The following is a 22,765-nucleotide window of genomic DNA, read 5'->3' on the forward strand; positions in this document are numbered from 1 at the left end:
CATCTTCGCGTCCCTGATGGGTGGATCCATGCATCCCATAATGCCGTGTGCACGCACTACAGGACATTTCCAGTTAAAGGGTTCAGGGTTTCTGGAAGCCTCTGGAGGCCTGTCAATACGATTGACGGATCACTAACCGACGTCACAAGCTGAGAATGTGCACCTCCATGTTGTGTGCTGTCTTGGTTTTTATTTCTAGAGCTGCATAACACGAAAAAACTGTATCTGAAACAGTTTTAACTGTTCTGAAACAAAATAATACAGTATTAAAGTCACATTGCAGTACAGATTGAATCTTCAACACAAATACTCAGATTGTTTGGGGATGTCCCTGCCAATTCTCGCTGAAGAGCAGCCACTGTGGCCACAAGCGGCAATTAAATAAGCTGAAACATAGTGTAACAGCAGCACAAAGCTCCGGAGGCCTGTCAATACCATTGATGGAGCACTAATCAGGGCCTCTGTTTACTGTTTTGCTTCTGAGAAACTGACATGGCTCTCATTTTGTGTTTCTGTTTGCATCATGAACATGTATTTAAAGACATTTGCACAAATAAAGGGTTCTGATTAGTGAGATTTCAAACAAAAAAAATCATTTTAGGGTTGCACACTGAGCTTAAAGAGGACCTATTTTCCCTTTCCTTTAGTGTGTTATATAGTTTTTTGTGCATGTAAAGGGTCTGCAAAGTTACAAAGCCCAAAGTCCACACCAAAGGGTGACAACACTGCTCCTGAACTGCCTGAAACATCCCACCTTTTCTTCCGTAACATGGTGATGTCACCAAGTAACACATTTGCATAACAGCTAGTTTAGCACGCCCTCAAACAAAGCTAGTTAGAGCAGACAGGGGAGTAACGTTACTATGGTTAAGGTTAGGCGTTGACCTTGAATGGTTAAAGGTCCCATTTCATGCTCATTTCCAGGTTCATACTTGTGTGTTGGGTTTCTACTAGAACATGTTTACATGCTTTAATGTTCAAAAAAACAATACTTTTCTCATACTATCTGTGTGAATATACCTGTATTTACCCTCTGTCAGAATCACTCTGTATTAGTGCATTTCAACAACATTGCAATGGAATTGCGTTGCTAGGCAACAGCTTGGGTCCATGTTTACTTCCTGTCAGCTGATGTCATTCGCATAGGCTTCGTCCGAAATCACATACTATGCAGTACATACTCAATATGTGTACTATCGTTTAACATACTTTTAAAAATAAACCTAAGTGGTGTGAAGAGAGAGAAGAGTCACTCTCACCGGACTGCTTTTCCTCTCCGTCCATTTCACGTTACTGAGACACACGGTAAAATAACACTTTAATATGTGCTCTTTGGTGGATTATGTGTTTGCCGAATTCCAGGAGATACTTGGACAGATTCAGAAAAGATGGTGGATCTAATTTTATCACTGCATTTGATCGGTAATCAGAGCTGCGCTGTTATTTTCGTTGTTTTTTGAAGGGAGTTCTGCTGATACAGACACCAGCTCAGAGCGGGACTGTGCAGCCGCTGCTTCTTCTTCTTTTCAACTTCACCTTTTGACTCCATCCGTCTGGGTATCACTACAGTTTATTTTTTGACCGCTTGCACCCAAAAATAAAATGGGGTATCGTATTGTTTTTAACGGCAGGTTATCGCGATACCTGTCTAGTATCGGTATACCGTGCAACACTACCTCAGGTCATTTCCTGCCAGAATGTCATTCAGAAAAGAGACCATTTTTAGGCTCTGTCAGATTTGTAGTCCTCCACCGCAGTCCCTCTTTGACCCCGTTTCTTCCAGAGAGCTCTCGTCGGTAGAAGATGACACGCGGCGAATGTACAAACAAGGGTTGCACCGAGATTGCAAACCGTCTAATTTGATGAAAACGCTCTGCCTCGGAGTGTCATTTTCCAGAAGCACACACGCAGCGCCTGGATACGTTACATCACCGGGGAACGGAATGTATTAAGCGCAGACATCAATGCGGGAAGACAGACAACCCGCATGCATCCCTGTCCTGCTGGATTATCCGAGGGTTGCGTCAGTGACCCGAGGCGGCCGCTGAGATTTGAGTTGTGAGTGCATCAAAGTCCTGTCAACAACATTTTGTCTGTCTTTTATGTTGTAAAAAAATACTCCTTTTCATGAAAGTCTCATGAAACAGACCAGGTGAACACATCCAATGTGAGGCTCTTCAGTATCAGGAATATTTTGCACACTCAGGACAATATGGTGCTAAAAAAAAACAGCCCAGGTAGTGCGAGAACCGCTTCCTGTTCAGCCGTGATTTGTGTGAGTGGCAATGATCTGTGTCATTCAGCTTCTAACTGGGATCTCACTCTGCTGCTGCTGACTCACATGCTTTTTATAGCCGTCTCTGTCATTCCACTTTATAGCCGCCGTTGTGTGTGACACCGTCCTGCTGGGAAGAAAGAGAGTGTTGATACTTAGCGGCGTACTCAGTTAAAGTTCTTACATACCCGGGAGCTTAAAACCGACATCGGTACAGTTTATTTGCTGCTTGATTTGGGAAGTACAGCTCCGATATAAACCGCTACTGGAGGGGTCCCTTGACCTCTGACATCAAGATATGTGAATGAAAATGGGTTTTCTGGGTACCCACAAGTCTCCCCTTTACAGACATGCCCACTTTATGATAATCACATGCAGTTTGGGGCAAGTCATAGTCAAGTCAGCACTCTGACACACTGACAGCTGTTGTTGTCTGTTGGGCTGCAGTTTGCCATGATATGATTTCAGCATATTTTTATGCTAAATGCAGTACCTGTGAGGGTTTCTGGACAATATTTTTCATTGTTTTGTGTCGTTAATTGATTTCCAATAATAAATATATACATACATTTGCATAAAGCAGCATATTTGTCCACTCCCATGTTGAAAAGAGTATTAAATACTTGACAAATCTCCCTTTAAGGTACATTTTGAACAGATAAAAAGTGTGATTAATTTGCGATTAATTGTGATCAACTATGGACAATCATGATTAAATATTTTAATGAATTATTTCAAATATTGCATCTGTATCTTAGGTGTAACCTCTACTCTGGACAAGTGTGAAGCAGTTGTTTTATGTGTCCCTTTACAAACGTCCTCTCAGTAAATCGGCATTGATGGAAGGACAATTTTAAATTGCGTTGCTGTAATTTGTTAGAGAAAAAGAAGAAGAAGTTTTTCAAATGACAGCAGGTGATTGTTATGTTTGCAACAGATGAAAACATATTTAAAAGTGGATATGAAAAGTTCTGGTTGTTGTTAAGTGTTTCCTCTATGGTTTAATGTCCCAGCTGCTGCTTTAGGGGGAATTTTAGTTTGCCATTTTCCTCACGGTGGTGGTAATTTCGCTACTGAATGAATATCGAGCATCTCTCTGCTGCTCGGTGGTTCCTCTTGTCTGCAGACAAGCTCTCTGTGTCGGTTGACGGGCGTGTGAATGGGAACGGCGAGGGGAAGCCCGGCGCCGCGGCGAAGGAGAATGGAGGAAAAGCCGCTTTGCATGTCAGATTTACAGTAGCTGTCAGCCTGAGCCGACCGCTGCCTGTGAACCGCTGGATGCTGGCAGAATGACCAAAACTGACCCGCGTTTACAACACTAAAGTCACAGGAGGGGGGGTGTTATCCATCTGAGCTGAGCTGTGGATCCTCTGAAGCCAAGCAGAGAGACATGCTTTGTAGTATTAAACAATTGTCACCTCATTACATCATAGACGTGACATTTCTCTCACTGCGGTTGCTAATTTATATAACATTGAGCACCAGTAATTCCCCTCATCCTTCGACATGTAGTACAGTTCGCTGTCTGCTGGTTGCAGCATTATGAAATAGTGCGACACACACACTCCCCGTTGAGACACCATTCGATTTGTGGATGTTTTTCGCTCTCAGATTGATTGATGCTACGTGACAGCACACAGGCAAGAACACCCCCCCTGAAGGCATCAGATGCACTTTTTTTCCCCAACCTGCCAATTATTTTATGAGCCAGACAGCAACACAAACTAGAAGCACTTAAATGGAGCTGAGAATAAGATTCATGTTTTCCAAGAAATCAGCATATACTGTACACTGTAGGGGTGGGAAACAGCTTCCACTCAAGCTAAGCTAACTAGCTTCCACTCTCTGAGTGTAAATACTAGCAGCTTCCGCTCAAGCTAGGTCAACTAGTTTTCACTTTCGGCTTGAAACTTCGACGCTGCAGTACTATACTGTAGTTTAGATTTCCTTACACAAAAACTGAGGAGAATTCAAATTTAAGGTCGATGTTAAAGTGGCAGTAGGCAGTATATTTTTGGCATCACTGGACAAAAATGACCTTTCATCATATTGTAATTCAAGTGTTCTGAAAGATAACTAGACTTCTGCGCCTCCTCATGGTTCTGCTTTTTCATTTTACAGCTAAACCGTGCACTACAAGATGATTCTGAAAACATCTGAGGAGAGAAATAGGCATTAACGTAACAGAATATTGATTCATATTTGATCAGCGCTGCCTAGTTTGACCGTTTGGTCGGAGTTCGCGAGTGATTGACAGCCGGCTCTCATAGACGGCAGCTGGACAGCAGACCTCAGATCACCTCTGACTGCTTGTTTTCCTCCGGTCTGTTAAATCTTGCAGACGCCGTTAGGAGCACCGGAGGACACAGAGGCACGTGATTTTTTTCAGGTTACCTGTTTCATGTACTACTGTCAGGATATAGCGACCGCTTTACAAAAATAACTTTTTATAATCATATTTGCTCCTACTTCAGCTTTAATTGTATGTTAGACCACCTGATGCATTTTCTCTAGTTTAGGGTGGACTGAGGAAAGTCTGAGGTTTCTTTATGTGGTTCTTGTTAAAACAGACTCAAGGTTTATGTATGCTGCAAACCAAGAGTCATATATCTGAAGTTCTGGCTGGTAAGAGGACTGCATGCATACAGAAAATAACAAGTAGTCCAAGACTTGTTCTACAGTCTGCTTCTTATATAATAGTAATAATCACTGTGGTGAAATTCAGATGCCAGCGCTGCTGACACTTATCTGCCAAAGCGTCAGCGTTTGAATCTTAATTTTTTGAATGTTATTTTTAGGCTTCAAAAGATTTGCATGTAAGCACTAGCAGAAAACGTCTTATTGGCGTATTTTACATCTCCGTGTTAATGTAAATGTCCAAAACATCAGAATTGTCTCTGATTAAAGGTGGGGGGGGTGAAACGCCGTGGTTACAAATGGGCAGGCTGCAGGCACAAAGCCCCGGTGGAAATGGTCGCCAGCTTCTTTCCCGTCTGCGTCTCTGGGCTTCAGTGCATTGTTTGAAGCAGACTAAGCTGCATGGCGACAGAGGCTTTTTGAGTGCCAGGTTCCCATTCACACTGATCACACATTAGACTGATCAAATCAGACTCCAGGCCTGCTTCCTGACTAACTCAATTTGCTCTCATACGCTTCCCTTTTCACGCTGAGCGCACGCACGCGCACATTTTACACACACACACACGGGTTGTGCGGCGCTTAAACGTGCGCACACAAACAGAAAACCAACAGAGAGCGGGGCAGTACCCATTGAGCTCTAATGAAAAGCAGAAAAAGCCGTTACCTTGGCAACTGCCAGCATACATCTTCAGGAGGACCCAGATTTCCTGTCTGACTGCGATCGTATTGTTTTGGTTCTCTTTTGATAGCCGCAGCATCCCTAGACAGATTATCTCACGGCTGGCAGGAATTTATGCTAAATCATGGTGACCCATTTGCGCAGACAGGAAGTCGTCGCGGCTGACAATCCCCCGTCACCTCTGACCTCCACAGAATACCAAACTCTTAAAACACAAATGAAATCAATGAGCCAGTTTCTCCCCGACACATTCGACTGTAGAGCCCCTATACGGAAGATCAGTGCTGCCAAAAGCAGAGGTGATTTATCCAGATTCCCCTCTAACGTACAAAGAAGGGTACCGTCTGAATGAACATGTTTATTAAGACGGAATATCCGCAGAAAAAACATTTTTCACCACCTTGCACCACAAGCTGGGTTAAAATAGAGACAGATCTCCCATCAAGGCACTAAAACCTCTGCAGTGTTGACCTTTTTTTTTTTTGAAGGATAAGTGTATTTCCATGAAAAGAGTATAAAGGTTTTAAAGCCCTCCTCGAGACAGTTTTACTTCCTGTTTTTTGGTATTACCATGGCAACCAGATTGCATTGTTTTCCAACCCAGTTTAGATGGATTTAATGTTCGTCAGATCACAAATGAGACAAGTATTAGCGCAACACACCGACTCTCTCGAACTCTCTCTCGAACTCTCTCTCGAACTCTCTCTCGAACTCTCTCTCGAACTCTCTCTCTTCTTCACCGTCTCCTCCTGGTGAGGCGGCCGTCTGGCTGCTGCTGTACTGAGGTCCCGCTCCGCCGCACGCCAGCAGCGAGGACGGATAGACATGTTGCCGAGGTTCGCCGTTTGAAATGCAGTTTCGGGACGTTTTTGGAGGTGCTAACACCGGCCGCTCTCACCTCAGCTTTGGCACCGACACCGACACCGCACCGGGCTGCACCGTGATTCGTTTAATTCTCTAACGGGACTTTTCTCTTGTTTTATCTTGAGCTGAAAGTTGTGCTCCCCATCGTTCGGACCTTTTGGAAGACTCAAACGTCCGGCATCGGCTGCTTTCCGTTAAATTATCTCAAGCAGGAGACGGTAAAGAAGAGAGAAGGAGAGAGAGAGACAGTCAGTTTGTTTTTTCGTGTAATCCACAGTGTTGATTTCACCCGTTCACACACACAGAGATGCCATTGTGAAAATAAAGACACTAAACTAAGGTGGAGGAAACTAAAAAAGAAAAAGAAAACCCTCATTTAGCTAATGCAACAAGTTGGGCTAGTTAACTACACCTAACTAGTTAACTAACTAGAAAGACAAACTGATAGCATGAGTGCGCCTGCAGCTTGGAGGATGACCTTTGACCTGCAGCTTCTACTATAGTCATACGTCATATTCCCATTTTACCAACAACCTTCTTTTTTTAAACTCTGAGCACAAAATGAAGTTATTTGTCAAAAAAAAAACAGTGTTGCTCATCAACTTAGTCAGGACATGACTTCAATATATATGAAATATCATAGAAATGCCAAAATACACTTGGGTGGGGGGGGGGGCCTTAAACCCGGACAGTTTTCCATACAACATGAAGTCATACATGACTGGAATATATTTGATTTTTGCAAAGCAGGTCCACACTGTTCTCATCATTATCATTCTCATCAGCATCACCATAATCAGATTATTATAATTATCATAATTGCCTGTGCTGTGTTTGTTATCTTTGTATGCCGGTCTAAACAGGACACAAATCAGACCCCCATGTGATTTCTCAGCGCTTTGAGAAAGCAAAAGAGAGGTTGGAGGAAGGGGCACGTTTACCTTTTGAGTCTTGGATGTAAATTAACCAAACATCCACAACACTTTAAGTAAACTGTCTCACCTCCGAGCCGTAGATGTTCCTCTGTGGTTAAACAACACAGGGGGTAATTAACTGTGTGCAGCGTGTTCTCTAGTGTGTCATCTCTCTCTGGGTTTTGTGTTTGTGATGATGTATCATTTAGGGTTGTAAGAAAATATAGAGTATCGAGATAATATGTATTGTGATACTGTATTGATTCACTATTTGCCCTCTCAAAGTAGAGCTATGATGTTGGACGTTACAGCGATAAATGCAGATCCCACTGTTCTGATTGCTAAAACAGTTTTCCTAAAATTTGTTTTTAAGAATCGCAATATATTGAATTGTAACACCTGTATCATGATAGGTATACCAGATTATTGCCAGCCCTACTATCATTGCACATGCTAAATGTTAGCATTAGGGCTGTCAATCGATTAAAATAGTTAATCACGTTAATCGCACATTTTCTATCTGTTCAAAATGAACCTCAAAGGGAGATTTGTCAAGTATTTAATACTCTTATCAACATGGGAGTGGACAAATGTGCTGCTTTATGCAAATGTATGTATATATGTATTATTTTAAATCAATTAACAACACAAAACAATGACAGATATTGTCCAGAAACCCTCACAGGTACTGCATTTAGCATAAAAAATGTGCTCAAATCATAACAAACTGCAGTCCAACAGGCAACAACAGCTGTCAGTGTGTCAGTGTGCTGACTTGACTATGACTTGCCCCAAACTGCATGTGATTATCATAAAGTGGGCATGTCTGTAAAGGGGAGACTCGTGGGTACCCATAGAACCCATTTACATTCACATTATTTAGTCTAGAATATTTAATTTGTAAAAAGACAGCCACTTAGGAGTTGACATTTTCAAATGGTTTCAAAGCTAAATATTACTTTTGTACGTGTAAAACATACTTGAAAGTCATTATTCTCCCACTTGGTAATTACCTGATTGCCACTAATGGTTTGTTTTGTCTGGGATTCATGACTTAGAAATGGCTGTTGTACCGCTCTTACTTGAATGTGTCAGGTAGTAAAAATGACTCTTAACGCCCTTCACCACTTAACAGCGCCACATTTCCTCTACTATTTAATGGACGGGCCGTTCCCCGGCACGTCTTACTGATTTCTGCGAAAGGTGACACGCTGTGTCGCCATCCGGTTAGTTGCAGCTTAGCAGTTGACTGATGGGATGACGTCAGCAGTCCAAGTTGCTGATGTTGACAATACGGTAACCTTGTGTGGGTTGCACATGACTTTCCACTGGTTGATTACACAGAATGACATGAAAGAAACTTCTTACCTTAGCCTGCTAGCATGAGACCGAACATGAGACTTCTAACAGACAGCCTTTAGTAGGGCGTTTAAAAAATTATGATACCAGTACCCTTACGCCAAATTCACACCAGGCAGCGGCGAAGTGCCTGTACCTGTTGGGCTTGAGTGTGCCATGTTATGATTTGAGCATATTTGTTATGCTAAATGCAGTACCTGTGAGGGTTTATGGACAATATGTGTCATTGATTTGTGTTGTTAATTGATTTCCAATAATAAATATATACATACATTTGCATAAAGCAGCATATTTACCCACTCCATGTTGATAAGAATATTAAATACTTCACAAATCTACCTTTTAAGGTACATTTTGAACAGATAAAACATGTGCAATTATGATTGTCTGTTGTATTTTACTGGCACACAAACTGTTTTTTGTCTGATCCAGACTTTGGGTTGTTGCTATTTATTTTCTTGTAGCCCTTTGTATAAACTTTATTTAGGCTTACACTGTCCTTTTACAAGCAAACCAGATTCACACACACTCACATGTAGGCTGTTTGTCCGACCTTTCATCCCGCCAGATTGGTAGAGATTTAAGCAACAGGATGGGATGCACAAATCCGAATACAGTCTTTGTACAATGGACTGCCTGTGCTTTCTGCTGTAATTTCCCTTCTCCTGTGTTAATCCTAGTAAAACAAAGCACATGACGAAATAGCTAAAAATGAGAATGAATCCAGACTGTGGCTTGCCCTTGGTTCATTTTGTTTTGCTAAGCTTTCCAAGCCCGAGGCTTTGGCTATTACATGTCACCATCTGTCTCCTTATGCACATACGTCTGTGCATTTTGTATTACATTCTGCCTCCCAGTGAACTACAGCGAATAGAACTCGGAAAGAGGACAGAAACTTCAATTTGATGAGGGTATTTAGTTGCCACTTGGTTTTGAATTGCACTGTTATACCTGGACAAACATACCAAACAAAATTAAAGAAGGCTTTAGTCATAGTCAAGTCAGCACACTGACACACTGACAGCTGTTGTTGCCTGTTGGGCTGCAGTTTGTTATGATTTGAGCATATTTTGTTATGCAAAATGCAGTACCTGTGAGGGTTTCTGGACAATATGTGTCATTGTTTTGTGTTGTTAATTGATTTCCAATAATACATATATACATACATTTGCATAAAGCAGCATATTTGTCCACTCCCATGTTGATAAGAGTATTAAATACTTGACAAATCTCCCTTTAAGGTTCATTTATGATAAAAAAAAATGTGTGATTAATCACGATTAAATATTTTAAGCGATTAACAGCCCTAATTCAAAGCTATCACCTTGGGTCCGGGACATCGTGATGGTTATTTTTTGCTGTTTTCTGACATTTGTAGACCAGAAATGAACTGATTCATTGGGAAAATAATGAGCAGATTAATTGTTAGTTAGTTACAGCCCTTGTCTGGTGTTAAGGTGCCTTTAGCCTTCAAAAAAGTTATTGTAAAAAGTTCTGCATCTTCTACCTGCTGCAGCAGCCTCTCATAATCCATATCCCATAAATAAGCAAATTATTACAGTGTTTTTGACATGGTTTTTGTCAGCTAACGCTCCGCAGTAAGATGTATTCAATATCCTAGAGGCTCTGCTAGCAGACTTACCTTGGCTAATATCTCCTGTGCTTTCATTAATGCATGAAGTGCTGGGTATAAGTGTTTGTATCTGATGCTCAGTGGTTTAAATATACATGTAAGGTGATGGGATATACATATCTACTGTTAACAGAGGGAGGCCCAAGACCCAGCAGAGCAAAACAACCTCCACCAGAGTCCTCAAGTGGATCATGTAGCAGCATCTCTTAACGTCTCTTCCTCTTCTTCTTCCTCCTCAGACGGCCTATAAGCCCTGGCTGTGTGCTCAGTATTTCCCCACCTCCCAGCTGTCCTGTCAGAGGAAGGTGCCGTGCCACCAGTACTGCCTGGAGGTCCAGCAGAGCTGTCCGTTCATCCTGCCCGACAACGACGACCTGATCCACGGCGGGAGCCCCAGCTTCATCTGCACAGGTCAGCACTGACTCACTGTGTCCCGCGTCACTTCCTGTTTACATGTTTGAGTGTGTGGGTGTTTGTGTGGCCTTGTAATCTCTACTGCCTCAGAGAAAAATATATAATTATTAAATAATGTTTATAATAAAGTCATTTTGAGGTAAATATTGGGCTAATTTGGCAGTAATTCCAAATAAATGTCAAGTAGGTTACTTGCTAATTATCACCTCATTACCATGAAATTTGTGAACCTGTTAAATGAAGTGTTACCAAAAATCTGCTTTATGTGAGTGAATAGTTATAAAAGTATTAATTCATGCACAGTGTGTATTTCCTGGATGGTATTCCTCCAGGAAAACAGGTGAGAGGTGTTTCTGAAGGCTTTCTGATGACATCTAGTGGCGCGTTTGAGCACAGCTCAGCTCAGACGTTTTAACAACGCATTGATGAATGGAATCTGGCCCGTCCCTCAATATTTACTGCAGTTTATACGGTAGTAATCATCAAGGACTCTGCCTCAGAGGACCAGACGCTGTCTGTGAGCCAACAAACAAGTTATCTGGAATCTGAGCGCCATAAGAGCATCATCAACACAACAGTTATTCAGGCTGATGAGGCCTCTGCCCAGGTTGGTACTGGGTCAACAACAGTTTATGAGCTAAGGGATCGTAGGAACATTTTTAGTGAGGGAAGGATGGTCAGAAACGGGGGAGGAAGGGTGATGTGTTTTTTTTTGCTGAATGGATGGTAGTCTGATAGGAAAGACCCTCTCCAGGAGAGCAGTAAATAATAATAATAATAATAATAATAATAATGGTAACACTTCATTTTACAGGTCCGCAAATTTCATGGTAATTAGGTGATGTTTAGCAAGTAACCTATTTGAAATTGTAAACGAGTAGTACCAAGTCAGTGCTATATTTTGAGATATTGAGTGAAGGGGTTTTCCTGTTTTCAAGTATGGAGGACGGAACCTGCCAAAATAAAAAATACATAAATAAATGACTCAATAAATAAATAAATATGTCATTAAATGCAGTAAAAATAATATTAAAAATAGATGTAGCCATTAAATAATTGATACAATATGACATAAATTGATATTTCTGTGTTAATTTGCTTCTTTATTTATTTATCTTTGTATTAATTCCATTATTTATTTCCTCTTCTGTTTAATTTTCTTTTATTTATTTATTTATGTATTTATTTTTATTAATTTTTAGATTTATTATTTGCATTTTATTTTGTATTCATTTATCTAGTTTTGCATTTATTTTTTATTTATCTAGTTTTATTAATTTTTAAATGTATTATTTGCTTTTAATTTTTTTTCATTCATTTAGTTTTGCATTTATTTATTTATTTTTTCATTTATTTATTTATATATTTTTTAAATCTTTAAGGTACATTTTGAATTGATAGAAAATGTGCGATTAATTTGCGATTAATCACGATTAAATATTTTAATCGACTGACAGAACTAATAACAACATTTGATGAAAAGTGCTTGACCTCGGATATTATTGTGACAAATTTCATGACAAAATACTTCATATTTATGGTAGTGTTATAAAATGCATGACAGCACACATAAAGCATAAAGCTACCACTGATGCAACTTTATCTCATATTTTCTAACTCTGGGGATGTATACCTTGCCAAAATTACTACGGGTGTTATTCCCCTCAGATGGTAACGACCAACCCTATTGGCTCACAGACCAAAGACATATTTAGTCTACCATTTTGGCAACCTTTAATGTCCATAAATAAAGAGTTTTGGTCTGCTGAACTCTTGATGAGTTTTTACTGTAGAAATACAGCAGATCAGCCAGTCCTAGATCAGTTTTCCCTCAGCGGTCTGGTTTTCCCCGTCCAGGTGAGTGCAGCGACCGCTCCTTTCACACGCTGGCAAGTTCAGATTTCTGGAGTGATTAACTGATGCAGCGATGCGTCACCCTCTGCGTGGTCGTGGACTTTAATTGGAGTTCAGCCGAGGGTCGCCGTGTCTGCTCCTCCGCTTTGTGATAACAGCTACAAACTAGAGTCTAGTGGGCTTGACCTGTCTACAGAGCTGAAGGATGTCCAATGCAAATTAGATTGTTGGTGTTAACAGGTGCTGCTTTTAAGTGAACCGGAGCAGTTTTTCAGGCCTCATTCAGACGCCCTACTTCTAGCGTTTCTCCTGTATTAGATTATACCTGTACTGTATCAGCTTGGTTATTTTTCAGTGTGAGAAAAGTCATTTTTTGAACATTAAAGCATGTAAACATGTTCTAGTAGAAACCCAAAAAACAAGTATGCACCTGAAAATGAGCATGATATGTCCTCTTTAACAAGTCATATAAAAACTGCCCTGTTGTTATTATCCCATCCGCTCCCTTTGACTTTTTTCTCCTGTCCCGTCCCAGTCACGTGAGGACTAGTGAACTCCCATCCCACAGGAATCCCACAGGAATCCTGTCAGCCTCTAATACACACATCATGAGACGACATAAAGCTGTCAGCTTCATTCAGAAATCATTTTTACTGGTGTCAGCTGTCAGCAAATCACCTTGACTCTAATAGATGCATATAAAAAGTCAGCGTTTTCCTCCTCTCTTCCTCAGGGATCCTGGCGGATCATGTAACAGACAGCGAGGCGGAGTGCTGCGACGTCCGGTGGCACTCCAAAATGGACAGCCCCTCGGGCGGGACACTAAAAAGGACTGCTTCTTCCTGCCAGCCCGAGGGAGCCTCGGTCACCTCCGCCGCCACCTCGAGACTGTGCAGCGGGCGGCTGAAGATCTGCCTGCTGGCCCTCGTCCTCCTACACACTGTCATCATCATTTCAGCCTCCCATAACTCCACGTTGGTGGGCGTGGCTGCCATTTTCTCGCCGGAGGAGAGCGCCTCTAACGAGGAGTGAACCTTGGGGTTGAATCTGGTGCTTGTAAAGGATTTTACGGTGTCGCGGCCGCCAGGGACACATCTGGCGAGACACGCTGGTGATGCCTCTACAATCCGATGAACCATCAACCACGGGGAGTGGGAGGGTTTTAACTGGAGCTAAGGGTGCTGGGATTGGACATCGACCTGAACCGAGATGTTTGAGAACCACCCCCCTAAAGAACTGACCTCTTGCCACTTGAAACCTGCTCATTGTTTCTATTCCATCCAAATGTTTTCTAGCATATTGTCCCTCCTCTCCTCCCTTCCTTCCCTCCCTCCCTTCCCTCCCTCCCTTCGGTGTGTATGGATGGCACGTCAGAGGAAAAACGGACATTGATGAAGTGTGCGCTCTCACTCATCATTACCTTTAGATTTTTGCTGCATTTCTTTCAGGTGCCAGAATGTTTTTTGACATATCAACTGTGTTCCACTTCCTGCTCCCCGTCACCTTAGAGGCATCTTCTTACTACCTTGTATGTGATGTTGCTCGAGGGGGCCTGTCAGGACCAGCTCATCCATCACTGAAATGTATGTGATTCTTCTATATTATAATGTTCCGCTTGTATTTTGTCCCACTAGACCTTTTTTCTCAACCCCTTAACGACGGTACATGCCTACACGTTCTAGGACCTTAAGTGCTCTGAGACCGGCTCGCTTCCTCTTCTGACTTGTTGGGCCATTGAGCAAGTTAGGAGCGACGACGTTGGCGAAAGGTAGTGACGGTTCAGCTGGTGATTAATGCTGAGCGGACAGGAAGCGGTGTTCTCTGGTTTTCTAGAGTGTTCAGTTTACCTCATACGGTAGAGTCGGTGTTGCGGACTCGTCTCAACGCCACAGAGAGTATTTAGAGTAGTCGTACACGAGACTGCAGGGACAACCCAGGGACAATAGAGAACAGTTGCATGATGCCAAAACACCAGGGGCCTCATTAATCGAGCGTGCGTACGCTCGTTTCTACTCGCAGAATCCGTTTCTTCTCTCGCTTTTTTTGTTTTTATTTGGAAACTCGTTCGGAGTGTAATTACATTAAAGTCTTTAGTTTCAGCTTTAGTTAAAGGAGCCGTGTGTAGGATTTAGTGGGATCTAATGGTGTGGTTGAAGATTGCAACCAGCTGAGTACCCTTCCACCTCCACCTTTCCAAGACTGCAGCAACGTGAGCCGCCGGGTACAAAACCGTGGAAACGCCATTGGCCTCTCTCAGAGGTCACCATAATAACACTACTTTAGGAGCAACGGAAGTCAGACGGTGGCTGGCGGTATCACGGTTTACCACTCTGCGGCTCACATTACGGCGGTTTCACAAGCGGGTCGAAGAACTACGGTGGCCTTCAGGTAACGTAAAAACACGTAAGGCTCTCTCTAAAGCCAGTGTTTGGTTTGTCCGTTCTGGACTACTGTAGAAACATGGTGCACTCCGTGAAGAGGACCCGCTCCCTATGGAGATATGAAGGGCTCATTCTAAGCTAACGAAAACACAACGATTCTTAGTTTCAGGTGATATATATTTATATATTTATATATATATTGATTGATTGATATTGTTTTCTTTAGTGTATAATCACCTGAAAATAAGAATCGTTGTATTTTCGTTAGCTTAGACGTAGCCGTTTATATCTATATACGGAGCGGGTTCTCTTCACGAAGCCGGTCGCCATGTTTCTACAGTAGCCCAGAACGGACAAACCAAACACTGACTCTAGAGAGAGATTTTTGTGTTTTTGCGTCGGCCACCGTAGTTCTCCGACACGAAGAAGTTTCAGTTAGCTGCAATCTGAAACCTCACTGCTAGATGCCGCCAGATCCTACACAGCACCTTTAAAACCAAATACTACAGATGTGATTGGATCCCTCAAATGTGGTTGAGCATGATGACTGTTGGCGCCCACCTACACCTCCCTCATCCACATTATTAGATCAGGAGGATATAAATAAGGGTTAAATGAATAATTGACTTCAACCACATTGTTTTGGAAATGGAAAAGTCGTTTTTTTTCCAGCTGTTTTAGGTCGTATTTATGAGCCGATTTCAAATTTCACGCTACTTCTGACGTCCAGCTCCAATACAACAAATGAAAATGATTTTTCTTGTATTTTGACAGTTCCTTCGCACATTCGCATTTCTAACTTGTCCTACACTCGGTTCGATAAATGAGGCCCCAGATCTTTGAGTGCCTCTCTGCTGCGTACGCCCAGTGAGGCAGATACTGGCAATAGAGCAATATAGACAAAAAAACAAACAGACGGTGTTAGTGTCCTACTTTGTGACATCTTCACTACTGTCGCCTCGGCTTTTTCTGTATCGTAGAGTAGGTGCGAGCGACCAGCCAGCCAGCCAACCAATCAATCAATCAGTCCGTCGACTCTTAAATACCCTTAGACGAGCTGATCAACCGCTATCTCTCACAGGCTAGCAAAGGGCTGTGGTAGTGTCAGCGTGCGAGGAGGTGTGAGGAGTTTTCAAGGGCTGATCCATCCAATTTTATTTTATGTTTTGTTTTTGCATGGCTGCTGCCGGTTGAATTGCACATCGACACGAGGACAGGTCGCGCAGGGATTATTTTAAACTCCCCTTTTTAGCTCGGACAGAAGAAGAGAGATTAAAATCTGAGTAGTGATATATACCAAAAAGCTAAGGACGCTAAATCTCTTTAATTGTCCTCCATCCTGGTTGCCTCTAATGATCAGTTAATGACAGATTGGAGTTTGGCCTCCAGATTGTTCTTGGCTGCGTGCGCCCCCGACCCCTTCCCATTAACAGCTTGACCTTACCTCGCCTCACGTCACGCCACGCCCATCGGTTTGCACACATCAGAGTGGGATGTCACTACACTTGCCTCTGGATTTTCATACATTTTACCCCCCCACCAGTTGATCGCTTGATATTCTCCCGTGACGTGTTGTTGGTTTGTTTTCCTCGACAAACTGTGATGACGACATTCCCTCGAAGACAGCAGCGGATGTACTCGGCCCACGCTTCGTCCCTTCGATCTCTAGCCGTTCACTGATCTGAGTCCTGTGGATCTATGCAGATGAACCCCACCCCCAAACTAACACTCACTACCACCACCCCTTTGTCCTTTCTGTTGTAAATATGTCCTGAGGATGTGGGAACCCCAAATGGCCGCCCTCCCTTCCCCCTTTTTCCCCACACCGCCCTTGCCCACCCCCCCACTGTTGGAATCTCACTGTGTTTTCTGTTCGCCTCCTTGGTTTTCGTCTGTTTTTTGAGATTTTTGCCGCATTTTTCCGTTGTCTAAAGCAGTGGTGTGAGTTGATGAGTAGGACTAAGCTGGATGTTAAAAAGATGAGATGAAGAGGTCTTGAGAAAAATATACGAGAAAAAAAAATGAAGCTTGAATTGAGAAAAGGGTTCAAATATAGAGAAAAAATTACGATAAAGTTGTCATATTGTCATACTAGAGATGCTTTAGTTTGCTAATTTACTTTCTTTTTTTTCTACAAAAGACTTGGATGAAATTATTTATAAAAATGCGTCCCACGAGTCATGATCTTTTTTGGACGTAAAACAAATACATTTATTAACATTTTGTTCAAAAGAAAATAAATATAAATTATGTTAAACATTACTGGTGTTTGTGCTTTTTTTCACCGAGTGTCTGATGTTGATAATAACGGAACCCCAAAGTGTTCAATATATAAATAAAAAAGATATTATGAAATAAAAAATTAAGAAAAAAAATTGTAAAACATATAAATGGTCTAATTTTAGACATTTTCATGAAATAATGATGAAATATTTTTACATCATTATTTTTTTAATTTTATTGGATGTGTTCTTATTTAATTTTAGACATTTGTATTTAATAATTATAAAATGTTATTTCATCATTATGTTTATCATTTTATTGGATGTGTTTTTATTTAATTTTAGACATTTTTATTTAATAATGATCAAGTAACATTTCATTTATATTATTTTATTGGATGTGATTTTTATTTATTTTTAGAAATTGTATTTAATAATTCCACCATGTTATTTCATCATGTTTATAATTTTATTGGATGTGTTTTTATTTGATTTTAGACATTTTTATTTAATAATGATAAAGTATTATTTCATTTTTATAATTTTATTGGATGCATTTTTTTTATTTAATTTTAGACGTTTTTATTTAATGATGAAGTAACATTTCATTTTTATAATTTTATTAAATATGATTTTATTTAATTTTAGCCATTTTTTATTTAATAATGATGAAATGTTATTTCATCATTATTTTGTAATAATTTTATTTGATGTGATTTTCATTTTATTTTAGACATTTTGATTTCAAAATGTCTACTTTTATTTCATGTCAGCTTACATAATGACATTTTATTTCATAATGACAATGAGTTGAGTTTGAATAATTTCACAAATTATTTCATTTCATTAACATATTTAAATAAATGTATTCATGTGATTATTTACTTTATATTTATGTATGTATTTACTTAATATTGAACACTTTGAGGCTCTGCAGGCATATACAGTATCATCATGTTCCTCGTGTTGCCCAGCAGAGGGCAGTACAGCATCACATACCAGAGTGAATGTCCTCATGGAGCAGGTTTGATGAACAGTTACTGTATCAGTCAAGTCAATATCTTTCCTCCACACAGGACATCTTTCTCAACCTGAGTGTGAAACATCATTTAGTCTTGTAGAGTATCAAAACCTGATTTCTCACTTGTGGGCATCATCAACATGATGAACGTCTAATGATTCTCCAAACAGGCAAAACATCTGGACTCAAACTAAATGATCTCTCATGAAGACAATGCAGCGCTTCTGAGTCTGAGACATTTTTATTTAATAATGATGAATTATCATTTCATTTTTATAATTTTATTTGATGTGATTTTATTTAATTTTAGACATTTTTATTTAATAATGATGAAGTAACATTTAATTTATATTATTTTATTGGAAGGGATTTTTATTTAATTTTAGACATTTTTATTTAATAATTATAAAATGTTATTTCATCATTATGTTTATAATTTTATTGGACGCATTTTTAATTTAATTTTAGACATTTTTATTTAATAATGATGAAATAACATTTCATTTATATTATTTTATTGAATATGATTTTTTAAAATTTTTAAAATTTTTATTTAATAATGATGAAGTAACATTTCATTTTTTAAATTTGATTAAATATGATTTTTATTTAATTTTAGACATTTTTATTAAATAATGATGAAATATCTTTACATCATTCTCTGCAGCAGAGAAGAAGCTGCTGGTGTGTTTGAGGCCGCAGGAGTGCAGAGCTCTATGCCCAGAGAGGAGTGTGTTACTCAATGTATAGCCATCGTTTAATCTCTGAAAGTTATCTTCTCTGCACAAAAGTTATTCAAGAAAATGGTAAAACTGACAAAAAAGTTAAATTGTGTGTACACTTGCCAAAGAAACATCAGTTTGTCACAGTCAGGCGCCGTACACCTGTAAAGTTTCCGAGCTCCGAGTTGTCTCGAACGCAGCATGAGTGATGGAACTAAACACAGGTGTGTAACAGGTGTATGCTGCGTCTGGCTAACTGCTACATTGAGCTGCGTTAATTGAGGAACTTTTACCTTCAGAAGGTGTGCATAACAGTTGAACAAAGCAGATTGTGAGGACTTCTCTGGCAACAAAACTCACAGCATGACCTTCAGACAGGTCAGTACAACAATACTGTTGTGTGTAAGAGGTGTGTAAAGTGTGTGCAGTTTCTCATTTGCATTTAAAGGGGCTACATTTGAAATTTAGAGCATATTAAAATGGCTGCGGCTGAGCCAACAGCTCACATTAGCTAGCCAGCTAGCCCACATGGCTATGTCAACAAAGCACAGAGAAACTCAGATTACATCACACACACAGAGGGAGAGAGACTTCATTCACTTTTATTCTTGTAAAGTTATGACTTTATTCTCGTAATATTACGACTTTTTTCTCGTAATATCATGACTTTATTCTCGTAATATTACGACTTTATTCTCGTAATATTACGACTTTTTTCTAGTAAAGTTATGACTTTATTCTCGTAATATTACGACTTTTTTTCTAGTAAAGTTAGGACTTTATTCTCGTAATATTACGACTTTTTTATTGTAAAGTTATGACTTTATTCTCGTAATATTACGACTTTTTTCTCGTAAAGTTATGACTTTATTCTCGTAATATTACGACTTTTTTCTCGTTATATTACGACTTTTTTCTCGTTATATTACGACTTTTTTCTCGTAATATTATGACTCTTTTCTCGTTATATTACGACTTTATTCTCGTAATATTACGACTTTTTTCTCGTAATATAACTTTATTCTCGTAATATTACAATTTTTTTCTCGTTATATTACGACTTTTTTCTCGTAATATGACTTTATTCTCGTAATATTACGACTTTTCTCGTAATATTATGACTTTATTCTCGTAATATTATTTTTTTTTTTCTCGTGAAGTCATGACTTTTTTCTCGTAATATTACGACTTTATACTGTAACTCTCAGATGTTTTTTCCCTCAATGTGGCCCTAATACTCCGTAGTACATTGTCTCTTTGGCCCTCACTGCATTAGACTTATATATTTTATACTTAGACTATAAACTGTTACCTTCATCACAATGATCAAATGTTTTGCGGCTCCAGACAGATTTTCTTTTTTTTTATTTGCCTAAAATGGCTCTTTTGATAGTAAAGGTTGCTGACCCCTGCACTAGTGTGTATGTTGACATTTAATGCTAAGCCTTTTTTGTGATAAGATAATCTGAATGAAATGAAAAGTGGCTGCCAGGATGACAGTTTGGAGTGTTTTGGCTGTGGGATGAGCAGACAGTATGAGGCCATGTGTGAATTCTTATACAAGGTAGTAGGCTACATCTTTCTAAAAGCAAATAAACGCCCAATAAACTGACCAAGTCATGGCAGTGACTGTCGTACTTGAATAACTACAGTTGTTTAAGCTTATAATTAAATCTACAGATACCAAGATTTTTTTAATCAAAGCAAATATTTAAACAAAAATACAATAATTTATTTCCTAATCATTTGAATTGTGTGTTTTTACGCAAATAACCACTATAGATGACAAGAATACTAAAGACAAACCAATACCTTAATGCAGCCACGAGGTGGCACCGTAAGACCAGTGTAGATCCAAGAGTGTGCACTGAGGCAGGCTGCAGGATTTCCCTCTTTAGAGCCAAATAAACAGGAAAATAATCTAATAATTTGATGGGAATATTATGAATTATGCGAGTTAAATGTCCGTAGTAGAAAGTATAGCATTTAAATAGGTGTAAAAAACAAGTGCATACATAATACCCAAAGATCCCAATGGTGAATGTAAATAGAATATAAATATATAACAGTATGAAGATAAGAGGACAGTATGATGTACCTCACATTAGAATATCTACAGACAACAACAAATACTCTAATAATGAACATTACTGTAAGCAAACCATCATTTTCCTCCTTGTCAACCTGTGATGTAACAGTTTGACGAGCATCTGAGGTAATGTGAACATAAACCTGTTAGTTAATCTTCTGGCTGTGAAAGTGGTTTAACTGCAATTTCCTCTCCGTGGCATTTCATGCAGTTTCCCACAGCAGAGCTCACACATCTCCCACTCATTTCTCCCTCTAAACCACATGTCAACTGACCTGACATTTCCTCATCTCATGGGCCCCTTTTTCACTGTGCAGACCGTCAGATGTTTGAGTTGGGAAAAAGAGGAGAGACTCCTTGAACTTTGACATTTATGCCAAGACATTCTGCTAATTGTGGTGTGAAAAAGCACTTTCTGGGTATAGACGTATCCATTAATGACCAAAATGTGAATTTTCAGATTTGAATACATAAGGAGCACCGTTCGGAAGCTACAGAATGATATAGAAACCTATTCAGTAGTGGTTAAATTTCAGTTAGGTAAGCGGATAACTAATGATTTTGGCACACATATAATAGCATTAAAATGTAACGCTGTTCTCTGACTATAGATCGAACACACAACGGCTCCGGGAGCTTGTTCGACAGAGTATACAAGACAGATGGGAAGTGACATTGGTGTCCAGAGGGCACCATGTTAGACTGCAGAGTCACTGGACTTCAGTAGTGTTTGTGTAGCACCTTGCTTCTGCACTTCCCTCAGACAAAAGAGATCATGTAAACACATTATTCTCCTTCACTGTGATGTCGGACTGCCTAACTCCTCAAAGCTGCGTTTACAGTAGAAAACCCCAGCTGCTCTGCCTCCGGCAGCAGCACAAAATGCATCCAGCCAGGATTTGTTGTCACCCCTCCAACTTGCTGGTGCAGCGGGGGTCTTTGATGCAGACGAAGCCAGGCGTCGGATGGATGGTGCGTTGGGCGAAGGGTTAGCCGAGGTGTCAGGTCGCTGGAGCGTTTCAGGGCGAGTTAGATGCCAGTTTTGTTCAATAAATAAACTCAGACTAGAGAGGGAAGTGGGCAGCGAGAGGACGAGATGTGGGAGGGATGCTGGCATCTCCGATTCATTTAGAGCGTGTGACAGCGAGAACACAGACTGGGCTTTTTGGTGTTGGTTGGTGGTGGGCTGTTTGATTTAAACACAAGCGCTGTACAGTATGTAAGGTTGTCAGAGTTAACGGCATAATAACGCAACTTGTGATGTTTAGGTTGTAGCGGGCTCAGTTTTAAAGCTAGAGTGAAGATACTGGCATCATATGAAACTAGAAAACCTAAAGAATCCATTGGTAACAACATGTCATACTAGGTTGTCGTGAAGGAGGTTTAATAACGCTCCAAACGTACGCTAAATTTTGGCGAGGAAAAACTGTCATGGCCATTTTCAAAGGGGTCCCTTGACCTCTGACCTCCAGATGTGTGAATGTAAATGGGTTCTATGGGTACCCACGAGTCTCCCCTTTACAGACATGCCCACTTTATGATAATCACATGCAGTTTGGGGCAAGTCATAGTCAAGTCAGCACACTGACACACTGACAGCTGTTGTTGCCTGTTGGGCTGCAGTTTGTTATGATTTGAGCATATTGTTTTATGCTAAATGCAGTACCTGTGAGGGTTTCTGGACAATATTTATCATTG

At 40.2% G+C, this 22,765-nt stretch overlaps 1 protein-coding gene and 1 long non-coding RNA gene across 2 annotated transcripts in view; both read left to right on the forward strand.

Annotated features, from left to right (window-relative positions):
* The window catches only part of nalf1a (NALCN channel auxiliary factor 1a), a 30,295-nt gene extending 13,020 nt beyond the window's left edge, over positions 1-17,275 (forward strand). Inside the window, exons 2-3 of the mRNA XM_074626579.1 lie at positions 10,604-10,775; positions 13,366-17,275. Coding sequence (XP_074482680.1) covers positions 10,604-10,775; positions 13,366-13,664 — 471 coding nt within the window. The 3' untranslated portion in view covers positions 13,665-17,275. The remainder of the gene's footprint in view (positions 1-10,603; positions 10,776-13,365) is intronic.
* Positions 17,276-19,219: 1,944 nt separating this feature from the next.
* Positions 19,220-22,765, forward strand: part of LOC141763021 (uncharacterized) — a 76,959-nt gene continuing 73,413 nt past the window's right edge. Inside the window, exon 1 of the long non-coding RNA XR_012592967.1 lies at positions 19,220-19,356. This is a non-coding gene — a long non-coding RNA (uncharacterized LOC141763021). The remainder of the gene's footprint in view (positions 19,357-22,765) is intronic.

This window comes from Sebastes fasciatus, chromosome 24 (assembly GCF_043250625.1).
Source record: "Sebastes fasciatus isolate fSebFas1 chromosome 24, fSebFas1.pri, whole genome shotgun sequence".
Classification (NCBI taxonomy): domain Eukaryota; kingdom Metazoa; phylum Chordata; class Actinopteri; order Perciformes; family Sebastidae; genus Sebastes; species Sebastes fasciatus.